The 16,540-nt window shown below is 44.6% G+C and overlaps 2 protein-coding genes across 2 annotated transcripts in view; both read right to left on the bottom strand.

Annotated features, from left to right (window-relative positions):
• The window catches only part of GAB2 (GRB2 associated binding protein 2), a 190,774-nt gene extending 185,850 nt beyond the window's left edge, over positions 1 to 4,924 (bottom strand). The window contains exon 1 of the mRNA XM_047071266.1: positions 4,760 to 4,924. Within this exon, the coding sequence (XP_046927222.1) occupies positions 4,760 to 4,834 (75 nt within the window). The 5' untranslated portion in view covers positions 4,835 to 4,924. The remainder of the gene's footprint in view (positions 1 to 4,759) is intronic.
• Positions 4,925 to 10,206: 5,282 nt separating this feature from the next.
• Positions 10,207 to 16,540, bottom strand: part of NARS2 (asparaginyl-tRNA synthetase 2, mitochondrial) — a 135,680-nt gene continuing 129,346 nt past the window's right edge. Inside the window, exon 15 of the mRNA XM_047071466.1 lies at positions 10,207 to 13,466. The gene's annotated coding sequence lies outside the window, so the exon portion shown is untranslated. The remainder of the gene's footprint in view (positions 13,467 to 16,540) is intronic.

Genomic DNA, 16,540 nt, shown 5'->3' with positions numbered 1-16,540 from the left:
TTTGCTAAATGTTACCATTAGGAGAAAGTGAGTAAAGAGTACACATATCTCTTTTTACTGTCTTTACAAATAGATGTGTACCTATGATTACCTCAGAGTAAAAGTTTAATTAACAACAACAACAACAACAAAAGCTTAGGCTTTGGGACAAAGCCAGGTGATGTTGGACAAGTCACATTCCTTCCTCATAGGGCTAAAATGATTAAATTAAAAGATCAATGGTCTAAGCACAGTGCTTGCCACAAAGTAAGCCATCAACAGACAGCTATTAAAATGACAATATTAAGAGTCATGGCAGTGGGGAGGGAGAAGTGTAGAGAAAACTATATTAAGATGATAGCACTAGTAGATTTGGTTGGTGAATGATTAGATGTGGAATAGTGGGTGACAGGGAGTCAAGGCTGATTCCGGTTTCACATTTGAGCAAGTGGGTGGTCAGTGGCACCATTTATTGAGCAGATATGGGATGAAGAATGAGAGTTTAGTTTTGGGTGTGGTGAGTTTGTGATGACTGGGAGACATTCGAGTAGAGATGTCCAGTTAACAACCGTATATGCAGGTCTGGAGTTGAGAACACAACTCTGGGATGGAAATTTAACTTGATAACAACCAGCATGCAATGATAACTGAAGCCAGGAGAAGGGACAAGATACTGAGAAGGAGAAAAGAGCCTAGACCATAGCCACTGTGACCATAAATGAGCTTCAAATTTTAAGGATTGGGTAACAAGGGTCAATTTAGCAAAAGAGACATACAGCAGCCAAAAAACAAAAAAAACAAAAAACAAACAAAAAAAAACACAAGGGAGAAAAGTCAGGCATTTATCATATCACTTAAGAATAAGGTGCTTCAGGGGCGCCTGGGTGGCGCAGTCGGTTAAGCGTCCGACTTCAGCCAGGTCACGATCTCGCGGTCCGTGAGTTCGAGCCCCGCGTCAGGCTCTGGGCTGATGGCTCAGAGCCTGGAGCCTGTTTCCGATTCTGTGTCTCCCTCTCTCTCTGCCCCTCCCCCGTTCATGCTCTGTCTCTCTCTGTCCCAAAAATAAATAAACGTTGAAAAAAAAAATTTAAAAAAAAAATAAAAATAAAAAAAAAAAAGAATAAGGTGCTTCAAGAAAGAGTGAGTGGTCTACTGTGACTAAGCAGTGAAGAAATTAAAATGAGAAGTGAAAAAACAGACCTCTGAATTCTGTGACCTGGGTATCACTGGCACCTTTCAGAGAACAGCTTTTGTGAAATGACAAAGTAGGTTTCAGACTGGAACCAACTGACAAGAAGGGAGGAGAAATGGAAACAGTATAAACAACCATGAAGAAGCTTAGCTCTAAAGAAAAGCAGAAAGCACAGTGAGAAGGAAAGGATGGGATACTGAGGGAGGATTTTGTTAAAAGGAAGTGTGTTTACATGTTAATGGATAGAAATAGGTAGAGAGGGGAAGACACAGAATATCCCTAACAGAAAGGGTAATAATGACTTGAACAGATAGGATGGGATATGATCCAAAGCACAGGTAGCAGGATTGCTCAGTTAGAAGGGGCACCTCATCTACTCTAAGAAGTAGGGAAAAGGAAAGGAATCATGCAGATGCAGGTAAATTTGGAAATCTGGTTGCAGTATGTGCAGACAGCTACCCTCTGATAGCTTCAATGTTCTTGGTGAAGAAGGCAAGGTAATCTGCTAAGACTGACAGGATGGCTTAATTTTTATCCCGAGCATCAAATCCAGAGATACAGATATTTAATAAGCAAGTTGACTTAATAAAATAAACAATTAGTTTCCTCAAAGCAGTTGTTCATTAGAATCACTACACAATTTTCTCCAAATTAGCCACTAGAGGGCGGTGCGGCTGTCCATAGTTTCTTTCTTTTACCCCAGTGAAATCAATAGAAAATTACAGAGCAGTGTAGGTCATAAAATGTTTTTCCTCAAGAAAATCTGGCTTCTGCCTTATATATGTGTGTGCATGTATATGCACACACACTCATACACATGCACACTACAGCATGATGGGAGGGCTGTTCCTCCCGCTAGCCTCCCACTGCAACCATATGATGATGGTCCAGAGGCAATACTCACCATTTTCCAGAGGTCACTTTTTGTAATTCCCCCAAAGTGCACAGCAATACTGAATAGATCTTTACATCTTCTTATGATTAATAAATTAGAAAAGGCTGACAAAAACATCCCTAAACCTAATCTCTGCTAACATTTGCTATGGCTTCAAGTTGTTTTTTCCTCCCTCAACCTACCACCTCTTCAAAGTAGAGAGAGGTTTTTTTAAAATTCATTGTAAATAGTTGCAATCTATTTCATGAACTTCTTTTCCCTTGATCTCAGATATGTGATATATTCTTAAAATGGAGACTTAACAATCCATGATACCACATGTCTATTGTATATACCAGAATAAGCAGCTATTTTAGAGTGTGTGTTTAGTAACGAGGCTGGGAAATAACTTGTTTCCTAGTTTGATTCTAATGAATTTGGGTCTCTAATGAACACAGGGAACTGGCAAAGTTTTAACTTAAAGCAAGGTGCAGAAATTCTCAACGCCCAAAAAGAAAAGATGTAAAGGCAGACTCTAACCCCAAGAGCTTGGGGTTAGACAACTCAGCCCAGTTTCAACTAAGAGAACTGAGCTCGCACTCAGTTTCAGTCATATCAACGGAACACATTACACCCAAGCCCAAGAGAAGTTGTTAGTAGTTTGATCAGATGTCCATGGGCTGGAGCTGCAAGGAAGTGGGAAAGCGGGTGAGGTCATCATAGGACTGTAGGATGTCAAGTACTTCAAGTGGGTGAAAAAGTTGCTTGACCCCAAAGCCTCCAAACTTGTTTTTGAGCTAAAGTTGCTTGGGAACAAAAATACCAAAGAAATGGGTCGTAAAGAGAGTCTGGGTGATAGAGTTGAAGTAGTCATCAAATAGAGATATGGCGTCAAACTGTTTGCAAACTGTATCAAAAGCAAAGTTTCAAGGATCTTTAGGGTAGTGCTCTAATTCGAAAATTAAGAGTCACATTTGTCACTGGATACTCTATTCCACTAGCTGGTATGTTACTACACTTCAACTGATAGCTTTCTTAAGCTCTTTGGGGCCAAAAACTTTTTGTTTTGTTTTTTATAATTATAAAAACATCCATAGCAAACTACTCATCCTTAACCTAATATAAAAATTCACCTTTCCTAATGAGCTGATACAACTCTGAAAAGGGGGAACGTTTCTTTCTTAGCAGTTGTAATGCTTTGGCTCCTTGCACATCCCTGAAAAACGAACGTAAGAACGGAGATGAACCCTCCATTGCCTCATCTTTACTGTATTTTAAATCTAGGTCCACTTTGAAAAGTCACTGTTAGAGTCTTCCCAGCAAGTGATTTAAATAAGAGCCTGCTTTCATTTACATACACACACACACTTGCACTCCCCAACAACATTTCCTTTGAAAAACAGAATGTCACTTCCTCAATCCAGAGGCCAGAAGTCCCTCAGTTCTGATCTGGGGAGCCAAGACAGGAAACTCTGCTAAGCTTCTGCCTCTCCCCCCATGGACAGCCACTGGTGCAGCTGACAGAGGGCAGGGTCTGTTCGGAGTTCCCTTGATGCACTGCAGCTGGAAGGCAACAGCTCACTTTCATGCTGTGGGAATGATCCCAGAGAGGCCAGCACCAGGAGTCAGTTTAACAAGGGCATTTCAAAGGAAGTGAAAACGGAACAGAAGAGAGACCTTGACACCTTATACCGACCTTACTTCCATTTCCAAACGCCTGCAAACGGCCCAGAGTTGATTGTAATTACTACCATCGTGTACTTTGACCCCACCAGGCAAGGCACTGGATGGGGGGGGGGGGCGACGAGAGGGGCGGTTAGCCAGATCTCTTCACCAGGCGGCACCAGACTGTATCCCACCTTCCCCTCGCTCGATGTTGCCAGTTTCTCACTTGGAAGGGAGAAGCTGTCCCAGCGATTTCGGTAAACACCGTCGGTCAGCACCACCTGGCAACTGAGAACCTTGATTTCTCCCGACCCCAGACACCAAGGACGACACAAAATCCCGGCCAGTTATACCAGACCAAACTGCAATGTCACCATCGTGGGGTGGGGTGGGGGGATGTCTGTGAGAGACATACGGAATGAAGGGGGACAAACAAATGAGTCACTTAATACAAGAGCTGCACATGCCGCTGACGCTGCCCGTGATGCAGAGGCTGTGGACTGGAAGGAAGCAGGCGGTCACCGGGAGGGGCGGGCAGAGAAAGGGAAGGGGGAAAGGGTGTGAGGAGCCTCGCCCTTTGTGGGGGCCGGACCGAGCCGCCCCGCAGCCTGCGCCCCCCTTTCCCGCCCACTCCCGCAGCCCTGCAGGCTGAAGCCGCTCGGGGTTACTATGGTCCCCCAGCCCCGGGAATCAACTCTCTCGGTCTCCAAAACAATCAATACAAACTTCGATACCGTATTTAGTTTACAGGGAAGCTGGCTGGGGAGGCGCTGCCGCCGCGCCCGCCCGGCGAAGAAGGAGCCGCAGCCTCAACCTGCCCGCCCGCCCGCCCGCTCCGCCCCTCGGCCGCGCACCTGTGACAGGTGTGCAGGTGCCCCACACAGCCCCGAGTCGCGGGGCGCGCGGGCCGCTCCTCGCCCCCCGGGGCCCCCAGGGCCCGCCCTCTCCGTCGGCGACGCCCCTCCCGGAGCCCCCAGCCCCTGGGCAGGCCGCGGGGCGCCCTCCACCCGCGCCCTCGGCGGCCGCACCCGCTCGTCGCCCGCACTCACATAGCGCCTCAACTTCTTCTCGGGAGGCGATTTCCTCAGCCAGCCGGTGCACACCACGTCGCCGCCGCCGCTCATGCTGCCGGCCGCCTGGAGCCCGCCGCGGGGTCGGGCTGACAAGGGCGCGGACGCGGGCCGCTGGGTCAGCCGGCCGGCGGTGCGCAGCTCACGGGGGAGGGGAGGGGCCGGGGCGGCCAGCGGCCGCGGGGCGAGGACGAGGCGGCGCGGCGCGGGCCCGGCTGCCTCGCGCGCTCCCGCTCTCCCCGCGCGCGCCCGCGCGCACTCCCAGCCGGGCCGCGGTGGGGGCGCCACAGCAGGAAAAAGGGCGGCGCGCGCTCGCCACGCCCACAGCCCGCCGCGCCCCCCGGCGGGCCGCCTTCAAAGACGCAAACACCGCCTTGCCTCTAGGGACCCGGGAAGCCCGAGGTTTGAGCAGACGCCGAGGCCGGCGGCTGGCCGCCAGCCACGCCCCCGGGTCTTGCTTTCCGCCCTCAAGCTTCAACAGCGATCCGGGGATGCGGCCGCGCCCCTGGTGGGAACGGGGGGTGGGGTGAAGGGAAGGGTCTGCGCGCCCTCGATCGAGAATCGATTTTTCACAGAGGGTCGTCAGGAAGGGACCCGAGGGCTGCTCGCGTTTCCTATGCACTCTGAGTTTCAGGTTTCAGTGGGTCAGGTTCTGGCTGAAATACGTGATCCGCTTCCCAGCAAGAGTTTGATTAACTCTCGCACCCCCTTGGCGGGAGAAGTGAAGATGAAAACAGAGTAATACGTGCTGGTCGCTTTTACATTCCTTGTTTACTTACTTGTCTTCACAAATCTACAAATTGGGCGAGCGGTATTATTCCCATTTTACAGAAAGCCTAAAGTGCCAAAGCCTGTACAATGGAGAGCCAAGTGGGTCGTAATCCATTTTATCCATAGAGAAGTGTGCTATGGGCAGGTAAGTAGGAGACACAGCATCTCACACTCTCCACACCACGTTGGACTAAGGCTATTTTGTCCATTTTCCAGTTTCTGTGCAGTGAAGCTAGTTGTTTCAAGCTGTTGGACATCGTTCTGGTTTTATACCTGGGTTGGAGAAAGTTCACTCACTTTAATCAATTTGTAAAAGCAAATCCTTTACTATCTGCCAGCTTTTCTAAGCATCATGAGAGGTAGAAGTCAGCTCCCCTGCACCCCTCATTTCACTATCCTGCTGGATTGAATGTAGAGCCAGAACTATCAGGCTACAGCTGGGATCGGAGCTGCCTTAGCTTTCTGATTGAGCGATCCTTATGCCACATTTAAGGGCCGCCACTAGAATTATGGCCATTTTAACCTCTGGCTTTAGTACCTTGGAACCCTGAGACAAATATCAAAATACTCAAGCCTGCCAAATCGATCAGGAGGCAGCGACTCCCAACCAAAATAAAGCAATCTTTCTGACTTCATTCACATCTGAGTCATAGTGCCAAGTCTCAGGGATTGCAGTCTGAGAGATCTGCATGGATTGTCTGCAGCTGAAGGTATATGATGCAAGTCAGGCATACATATGCCTCATCTTTCCCTAGAAGAGTAGTCTTCTGATACATATCCTTTGATAGGTGTATGATTCAAGACAGACTGGCAGCAGATTCAGCAATGGTTAGTTGGGCGTTGGGCTGCATTCTGCCAGAAGCTCTTAAATTGTTTTGCAAAAGACTCTTTCCTCCCCATTATTTACAATTCCATGTGGAAAAAGAAAAGTTTGGTGTTTTGTGGGCAATGAAAGGAGGGGCCTTGAAATACAACAGTTACAGAGTACAGGTTTCCCCCTACCCCTGCAATCCAAGACGGGTGTGTTCCCATGAAACCCTTTGGTAAGCTGAAATAGGGTAAAGTGAAGAAGCAATTACCATCACCAAAAGGTGAAAATTCTGTTGGTGAGCAAAACAAGCAGTAATGTAGGTCTTTCGTAAAAGTGAAGGGGCATAAAGCAAACTTGTGGATAGTCTGGGAAACCTGTATCAGCTTCAAGAAGTCTTCTCTGAACATCCCATTCCTTCCCCCAAAGCCTACAGAAAGGGCCTCTTCTCGGTGCTCGGTGCCTCACCCCACCTTTCTCATTACTTAGCTGCCAGCACCCAGCTCAGACTGCACACAGGAGGCTGGACTGTTGTTAAGGTCTCTGGCCGCACCCTGGTGTGCCTCAGTCTTCTGAGCCTGAGATGTGTGCCAGGCCTGGGGACAGCCCTTGAACAGAACGTCTGGGCCTTCACTAAGTCCTCTCCACTGCGTGCTGTTTTTTGTTGTTGTTAATGCCCTCTGGTTTTCGCTGGTGAGAAGTGAGAAATGAATTAGGAGTGGTTTATTTACACGAAGATAGGCGCCATCTATTGGAACCAGTAGGGATGACAGCCCCCGCCCCCCACAGCCCCCAAACCTGTGAGGACACGCATCACTAGTCTATAATTTAGGCAATTTTGATTAAAGACCATGGGTATTTCCTGGGGGGAATTAATGACCGGCTGCAAAGAGTGCTTTGGGTCATTAATCCTATATTCTCATTAAATCCTCAGGAAATGACCATCTCATGGTGAGAGCTTCTCTGGAGGAAGCATTGCAGAAATTAGAGAACTGCACACCTGGGAAGAAAGCATGGGCACAGGGTTTGCTCCCGCCCCTCCCCCACCCAAGCCTGGGTTCTAAAGGGTGCACTCTGGCTTTGAGTGTCGTCATCAACAGCCTGCATCCGTGCCTGTCTGCGAGTTGAGGGTTTGTGGCCAGCGGCAGGTGCATGGCTGATGGAACGGTCCCAGGAACGGGTTGGAAGGGCTGGAAGGAGAGCTGTCCTCAACTGCACACCAGGCTGGCATGATTAATACCACCCACGCCAAGCTTGACGTCAGTGATTGGACCGGGGGTGGGGATGGATGTTTGTGTCCTAGCCTAGCCTTTTCTCCCCTTCAATTTAGTTGACAGGTTAATTTCAGAGCTGAGTGCTGCTTGCTAAGGTCATTGTGGCCAGCTGAGCCACCTCAGCTGGTGACTTTCAGGACACTGGACTCTCATGAATGTTGAGGTGTGTGCCACTTTAACCCCGGATGCTTTGAGCTCACTTAGTTCCATCTAATTACTGTGAGCTACTCAAATCAATTTCTGGCATCTGGATGGGACAGAGATCTGAAAGTGGGCTTGGGGTGTGGCTGAAGACCTAATAGTGTGGTTTCCTCCCTGTCTGCAGCTGCTAAAAGTCTGAGAGTTACTTGACATTACACCCAGTGTTAGATATTCTGGAAATAAACTTTCTTATGGGAAAAGTTGGAGCAAGTCCCGTTTCCCAATTTCTCTTTTGTGAAAAATTAGAACTTGTGCTAATTGCTTTGGGGCAGTAAGGGTTCTGGGACATTTCTGCAGACACTGGTGAGGGTGGTACATCACTGTATTCAGAGACCATGCTGTGGATTTATCATATTCTCCCAGGAACGAAGACTTGTCAAGTCCCTGAGAAAGTGCCCTGGTATTCCAAACCATACTTTGCATGATGGCCTCTTACTTCCTTCAGAGAACTTCTACCTTGGATTGGATCTTGAACATATGTCAAGACCCCTTTCCTTAAAACTCACCATCCCCACACCTCAGCACAGTTGTTCATGTTTTTCTTGAATTCACATTGCACATATATAAATTAGGTTATCACACTGTACTGCAAATACCTGAGCAGGGCTGGGTCGTCCTCGTTTGTGGTATCCCTAAAACCTCTCTGCATGGTGCCAGGCACATAATCAATGCTCCTAAATGTCGTGAGAATGAAAAAAAACAACCCTTAATGGATGACAACTGGGAGCTGTGGACTCCTGAAGCATCCAGAAGTCTCTGATCCATCCACACCAGAGAACAGGATCTGTGAAGGTACTTATAAGCAACTAGAGTGTTTAAATCCACAGTGACTGGTCTCATGGAAGGGGCTGAGCAGGTGGAGGTAATCCTATGCAGTTTCATGTTCACAGGTGGTTGAAATCCTGGGGTAGTTTCTAAAACAACGGCTCCTTAGACCTTTTGACTCCTATCTCCAGGCTCCAGAGAAGTAACTGTGTTAACTTTTGGTTTCCAAACCCCGACACTGTTGTGCAGACTCCCCAGATACTCTCCTCTCTGGGGCTAAGAATTAAATCATATGTGGTTTGTCTGATATCTGGCCTCATTGTGACAGTACTACAGGTGCTCTATCATTTAGCCCTTTGTACCCAAACACAATACTAGCAAAACAGGAGAACATATGTCTCCTGAGTCCAAGTTGAGTTTCTTGTAACAGCTGACCAGAAATGTCATTTTCTTCTGCAATGAATGCATGTACAGTGGCTTTGCAGATTTGCTAGTATTTTTGTTGGGGATCCAAAGGCCACAGGAGACCATCTCATTTTATTTCTACCAGAGGTACCCACAATGGTTATCTGATCCATACAACCAGTGTTGTGCTGATAAATGTTTAAAACCTGGCTCACTGGTGGTTGTAGTGGACGTAGCCTTGATTTGTAGTATACGACAATTTTTGTGGTGCTAATACTATACCCTCCCCACCTTCCTGAACAATTTCAAGCTATAGACTTTATGTTCATGAATACAGTTAAGGGATGCTCATAATATATCTTTATTTAGTACTTCCAAAATAAAGATACAATAGACAGAGCAGAGATAACAGGAAAATGTAGTGAATTAGTAACTGATAGTTCTGGTTACTTATTCCCTTTGTTTTTCATATAATTTATTTAACTGTAAGTTTATGAGTTAACTTATTAATGTATCATTCATATGCCATAAAAGTCACCCTTTTAAAGTGTGCAGCTCAGTTTTTAGTATTTCACGGAGTTATGTAACCGTTATTGCTATCTAATTTTAGACCATTTTTATTACCCCCAAAAGAGATTCCATATCCATTAGCAGCCACTCTTCATTCCCCTAATCTGAACCCCCGGCAGCCACTAATCTACTTTGTCTCTATGGATTTGCCAATTCTGGACATTTCATATAATTGGAATCCATGGTCTCTTGTGTCTGACTTCTTTCACTTTCTATAACATTTTCAAGGTCCATTCATGTTGTAGCATACATCAGTTCTTCTATTGCAAATATTGCAATATTACAAATATTAATATTTCCTTGACTGGATGTATCACATTTTATTTATTCATTCTTCAGTTGATGGATATTTCAGTTGTTTCCACTTTTTGGCTACTATGAATGTTGCTGTGAACATTCATATGTGTACAAGTTTTTGTGTGAACCTACATCTTCACTGCTCTTGGGTATATACCTAGGAGTCAAATTGCTGGATCACAGGGTGACTCTGTGCTTAATTTTTTTTTTTTAAAGTAATCTCTACACCCAACGTGGGCCTCAAACCCATGGCCCCGAGATCAAAAGTCACATGCTCTACGGACTGAGCCAGCCAGGCACCCGTGTGTTTAACTTTTTAAGGAATGGTTGAACTGTTTCCCACAGTGGTTACACCATTTTGCATTACCAGCAATGTATGAGAGTTCCAATCTGTCTCCCATCTTCTCCGATTCTTGTTACTTTCCATTTAAAATTATTTAATTTTAATAATGCTATTTTTTAGCAACCAGGTTGCAAAATTTTTCACCACGTCTGCGCTCATGGGTTGGTATGAGCCATCCCTAGCATATGACTGCACGCAGCCTACCAGAGGAGGCCCCGCCATCCTTCTCTGTAAAGTTCCATTTCTTTCCTGCTGACAAGAGCAATACTCAATAGATTTACATTTCCTTCTTCTGACATCCTTTCTATAGAAAACTGAAACCTTAAAAGATCTGATTTTCTTCTACTTTGGAATTAAGAAGATTTTGGATTCTGGAGGATCACAAAGTTTTCAACTCCCCCAAGCACCCTGGGAAGAACATAGTGTTTCCCTCGTACATTTGTGACGAGAAACAAAGATAAAAAACAAAATGTATCTTCCTGACACCCAGATAGATCTTCTGGATGAGCTCTCAAGCAGTTGCTTCAACAGGGCAAACAGCTGTGGTCTGTTTTCAACATAATTTGATGTAATCAGGGTTAATTTTGATGATGCAGTAACTCTGAAGACTGTTTTTTAACTGGATTACTGTTGGGTCAACAATCATGTGGTATTACATTTAGTGGCTGAAACAAAAGCCAGAATTAAAACAGCTTCCCCCCAGCCCCTTCTAAATGACAGCCCCACCGGGATTAGGAGTTATGAGGCACATTTAACACAATTAACTAAAAAAGGAAAGTAGTTGCAGTCAAATTACATGCAAGCTTCTCCAAGGTCCAGAGTGTTGACTGTGCAAAGAGCTGGAAACTTATTTGTTGCTGTTTTCTTTTCCTAGAATGATTAGAAATATGTTGGCAGTAATCATTATAAGTTAACGTTTTCGTAACATTCTAGGAAAAAGCCCGAAGATTTTCTTCAGAAAAAATTTTCCGGAACCAAATGATGATTTTAGCAGTTCCCAGTTCCCTATTTTCCATGCATGTTTTCAAAATGATTATTTTAAGCGAGGACTAAATTCAGGGTGCGGCATGCCAGGGTTGAATGAATATGGTACACAAAACTCTAAACACATTTGGAACTGTTTCTGAAGAGCAAAATCTTTTATCTTACTTTCATTGTTTATGGCCGGCCAACAGCAGGGTCTGGTTTGCTCTAGGCACACATGCTTTTTTATTTAGTCTCTTACAGTTGGCAGTTTTGGCTAGTCTGAAACCCAGCTAAGGCTTATGACAAAAGCCATTCTTATATAGTTTTGGAAAGAATCTTCAAAAATAGATGCCTTGGGAAGCTGCCAAATGTATTGGTTCTTCAAAACCTCTCTAATCTGATTTTGCACTTCAAAAAAGGTCTGATATTTGTCCAACCCCCCTCTGTAAATAAGCATCTATTCATTTGTTTTGTTTTTGTGACTCAGGGTATCAAGACACTTGAAAAGCAAATATGTCACTCACTTATCCTCCGATGGCATCTTATCTATCAGAAATTTCTCATCTAAATAATTTCCTGATTAACATGTATTCTGGGATAATGTGGGGGTATGACTAAAAGGTAATGGAAGTACAACAACAACAAAAAGTAATGAGAATTCTTTCCATAAATCAGATAGTGTATTAATGTTCTCTTTTAGTTGCAAAAGCAGATACCTGTTTTAAATTTCCTTAAGCCCAAATAGGAAATTTATTGGTTTAAAAAAAAAAAAGAGGCACATCCCATGGAACCCAAGAAAAAGTTGAATAATCTGGCCTCAGGAAGGTTAGTAACTGAGGACTAAATATAGCAAAAACTAGGCAGCCAGTTTGGATGTGTGTGTCTGTCTCTCACAGGCCATCTGGTTTTTCATCTCCGAGCATGTGCCTTCATTTCTCTCTGCAGACTGCCTTCTCTGTCTCTTGAGGCACATGGTTGCTCTGCATTTCCTAAGTTTATATATTCCTGGTCCAAGCAACCAGTCCAGACTTTCTAGTGTTCTCAATCCCACTTTTCCAAGGGAAAATGATACTGGCCCATTTTGGGTCAGGTATCCACTGCCAGTCCACTCAGCAAGGGAAGCTCCTGTCCCCACTATGTCTGCAGGGGATCCATGGGCTAGGGTGCGGTGGGGGCGGTGATTCTCAGAGCAGGAATGGGCTTGATAACTAAACTGACACCTTGCCAAGTATTTAAGAGAGGCATGAAAACTGATCTACTTTCTTTCAGGACTTACCCAGTACCTATCGTTTGAAACTCTGAAAACACTTAGAAAGGCATATACTCTTATCCCAATGCAAACTATATATTCAAATACATGTTACTTAGGAAAGGTCATTTATGTCCTTGTTATTTAATTCTCAGTAAGGATTTTCTGAGAGCCTACTACCATGAGTTCAGCATAGGGACACCGAGATGAGTAAGACCAGAAGTTAAGAAGTTAAGAAGTTCAGGGTGTTTCTGGGGAGAGAAATAGGTAGGCAGGGGTCTACAGTAGTGTGTGGACAATGTTGTAGTAGAGGTATGTTCAAAGGATTGTGGGAACACAGAGAATTATCATCCAGCTGCATGGGAACTAAAACTATGAGCTCTTAGGTTTTTCTTGTTTTGGGGTGCCCCACAGAGATAGGCACTGAGTTAGCAGTAATTAACTGAAAATCTGAGCAACTCTGAGTTCATCTGAGACTTGCTGTGAATTTCTCCCCTCAATCAAATATATTCACTTGTTATGTACTGAGCACTCACTGTGTGCAAGGACATGGGTCGGTGCTGATTTTGTAATGATGAACAGGAGAGCGAAGTTCTTGAGAACTCTATTTAGTTACTGTACTCTAGAAGCAACACCAGGAGAGACACCTTAGAAACTCACGTTCAGTAACAGCTCCTAAAGATAAATTACCAGTTGAACTTATACTTTTAATTTTTAACTTTTTGTTCTATGTTCAGGCAAAGGCTCCAGACTTGGATTTTTATGCTGAAAAGGCTAGTTTAAAATTTTATGAAATATTTCAGATACATAAAGAGGGAAACACCAGTTTGGGAATTACTTTTTAAGGAGAATTTCCCTGTTGTCTGATGGACATATTTCTTTTTCCTTTTCTTTTTGGGTTTTTTTTTGGACACCTCAATGACACCTAATTCATTCAAGAGTTTTTTAATGAGTACCCACTATGTGCTGGATACTCTCCAGGGCACTGCAGATACAAAGATGGATGCGGTCTCTCTTGTGTTACGGAGCTCTCCTTCCTGCAGAGAAGACAAATGGCAGTGTAAGATGGCTGGTATTTGCATATGGTTTTCAGGGAGCATAATGAAAGGAGTGATTCTGGAAGCCACTGTCCAACCATTGGTATCTTGAAGTACAAGTAACATAAACGTGAAAATGTAGAAACTCTAGTTGCATTTTGGAGTGTCACCCCTCCTAAAATAAAGCCTCACAGCCTCAGTGTGATTAGAGTTGTATTATTTTGATTCTAGGTGACTAAGAGGTGACAGGTGTGTCGCCTGGGAAAGCCACCCAAGCCCATCTACAGGCATGTGGAGACAAGCAGTGCTGTGTCAGAATGCAGGGTATACTCCAGCTCGACGGGCAGGACAGCAATCTGTTGAGGACGGCTAACCCAATGGAAAAAAGTTAATCAAGAGCTATACGACAGTCAAGCACCAAAACACAGAAGTTTCCACACATGATAATTTTGTGGTTGTTGATCAGTGAATAGCCCACTCCTAAGTTTTCTGAGAAATACTAACCATACATAAGAGCCTTCCAGAACAAGTTAGTAAAGCAGACATGTTTGTTTCAACAAAATTGACATGTCTGGTTGGCGGGGGGGACAGGCTGGAAAAAGGAAGGGGAAGAATCTGGATGTTGATATATTACTGGGCATTGGAAGAATCAGAGCGGGAGAGATACAGATGCACAGGGGGAAAAAACATGGGGGAGGCAGTGGACAAGAAAGGGAGGAAAACAGATCTAGGTCAAGAGGTGTGGAAGGCTTCATGCTGCATGGATTTAAGAGTAACATCACTCTGTGGGCTGGCTTTCCCTCCTTGGTACAGAGGCATAAAAAACCAGCTCCAAGGTGCAGGCAGAACAATCAAAAATAGTATGTTCTTCAATGAGCAGATTTGTGTAATTATTACCTTTTACTGTAAAAATATTAAAACCTCCCTGAAGCTTTCTCACAGCATGGAATTAAACCACCTACATTAGGATCACTCAGGGTGACTGTTTAAGAAACGCAAACTGCCAGCTGTTCCATCTACTGAATCAGACTTTCTATGGTAGAACCAAGGTAATCTGAAAATTTTTAAATAATTTTTTTAAGTTTATTTACTCTGGGGGAGACAGAGAGAGAGGGACAGAGGAAGCGCATGTGTGCGTGAGTAGGGGAGGGGTAGAGAGAGGGAGAGAGAGAATCCCAAGCAGGCTCCACACTGACAGAGCACAGCACAATATGGGGGCTCAATCTCACGAACTGTGAGATCAATGACCTGAGCCAAAATCAAGAGTTGGATGCTTAACCCACTGAGTCACCCAGGTGCCCCCTGAAATTTTTAATAAGCTCCCCAGGTGATTCTTATTCACAATAAACTCTGCCCAAGACCATCTGCAATGGGAGTCCCTGAGGCAAGGCCCATGTCCTACTTATCTCTGTATGTGCAGAGTCTAGCACTGCACCTGGCAGTTTGAGTGCTCAGTAAGTTTACTGAACTGAACTGAACACACCAAAGAGGTTTTAAAAGAAAAAGTCACTCAATTCCACTGCCCTGAAATAGCTGATTTCATTTTTTCCCCGTATGCTTCTAGTCCATGTACACAGGTTTTACACTACTGGTAACTGTAAACTACAATTTAACATTTTTTGAACACATTTTCACTCATAATTTTTGATGGCTATAAACTATTTCATTCAACATGCAATAGATATTTTAGTCGATACAGTTTTTTTTTTTTTTTTTTTGAGTTTTAAAAAGGTTTCCCTCAGGAGATCTTATATTTGTGCAGTCTTTTCAGTTTAGGGAACCCTTTCACACAGTTTTGTTTCTCACAACACTTGTAAGATAAGCACTACCCTCATTCTGCAGATGCCTATCCAAACCCACAGATAAAATCACTTGCTCAAGGTTCCGCAGTTCAAAAGCAGAGCGTCAAGACTTCAATCAGAGGGGCGCCTGGGAGGCTCAGTGGGTTAAGCGTCCAACTCTTGATTTCAGCTCAGGTCATGATCTCACGGTGAGAATGAGCCCTGAGCTGATCTCCAGGCTCCGCAGTGAGTGTGCAGCCTGCTTGACATTGTCTCCCTCTCTCTCCTTCTGCCCCTCCCCAGCTTGCGTGCATACACACCCCCCACCCCCACACTCTCTCAAAAAAAAAAAAAAAAAAAAGAAAAAAGAAAAGGTCTTTTCTTTGTCTAATATCTTTTCCAACACACTAAACCTCCACCACATTTTCTGGCAGGAATATGACCCAACAGTTTCCCGATGTGAAAACCTTTAGTACAGAATGTAGAAGATGGAAATCACACTTAAAGAGATCACTGGCCAGCTATATCCTAACTGTACAGGAATGAGTTCCTGCCTTTTGGGACACTGCAAAGATCATGTGAATTGGTGGAAATCTTCAGTGAAAAAACTTAATGTTCTTCAACAACAAATGTGTATGTGACCCAAATCCATTTTTGCAATCCCCAAATGAAGGGGGATGGGATTGCCCTGAACATTTTGAAACCGTAATTAAGATTCCTCAGCAGTTATTACATATACAGGCAACCACTAGAGGATGTAAGACAGCTGGAAGGGAGGCACTGGAGACTTTTAAGCTCTTCTAGTATCAAAACCAGTATCACAGCATACTTGGGTAGTAGCTGAGTGGACAGTGGAGGGAAGCATTCCTCTACCAAGAGAAAGGCCCACTTTAAGAATACACTGCCCGATGAATAACCTAGTGGGGTGCAGCCCCGGAGATTCTATCTTGGAGAAGAGAAGGCTGGGAAGAAGAAATGGTGTTCCTGTGTTCCTTATTACATTTGCTAGAGAGAGGCAGGTTTGGGTATTATCAGGTCAGAATTCTCCAAGGATAGCAAAAGTTCTCCCTTAAGTAGAGAGCTCCTATTCACTGAAGGGACAGGGTAAACTACCAGGAGCTGGGAAAATACAAGAGAGGGCAGTTTATACATCACAGACAGGGGAAGAAATATGATCTTTAAGAGATTTTCAAATCCAGGATCCTAGGAAAAGAGCAAAGCAGTTATTGTTGAACCAGTGTGCAGAGAAGGTTATAAGTCAAAGAGTCACAGCTGCAAATGGCCCAGGTTTTG

Source organism: Lynx rufus, unplaced genomic scaffold (genome assembly GCF_022079265.1).
Source record: "Lynx rufus isolate CCGP_SWC_20201006 ecotype Redwood Valley unplaced genomic scaffold, mLynRuf1.p SCAF_9, whole genome shotgun sequence".
NCBI classification, from domain to species: Eukaryota; Metazoa; Chordata; class Mammalia; order Carnivora; family Felidae; genus Lynx; species Lynx rufus.
This window is presented reverse-complemented; position numbering and strand designations above follow the sequence as displayed.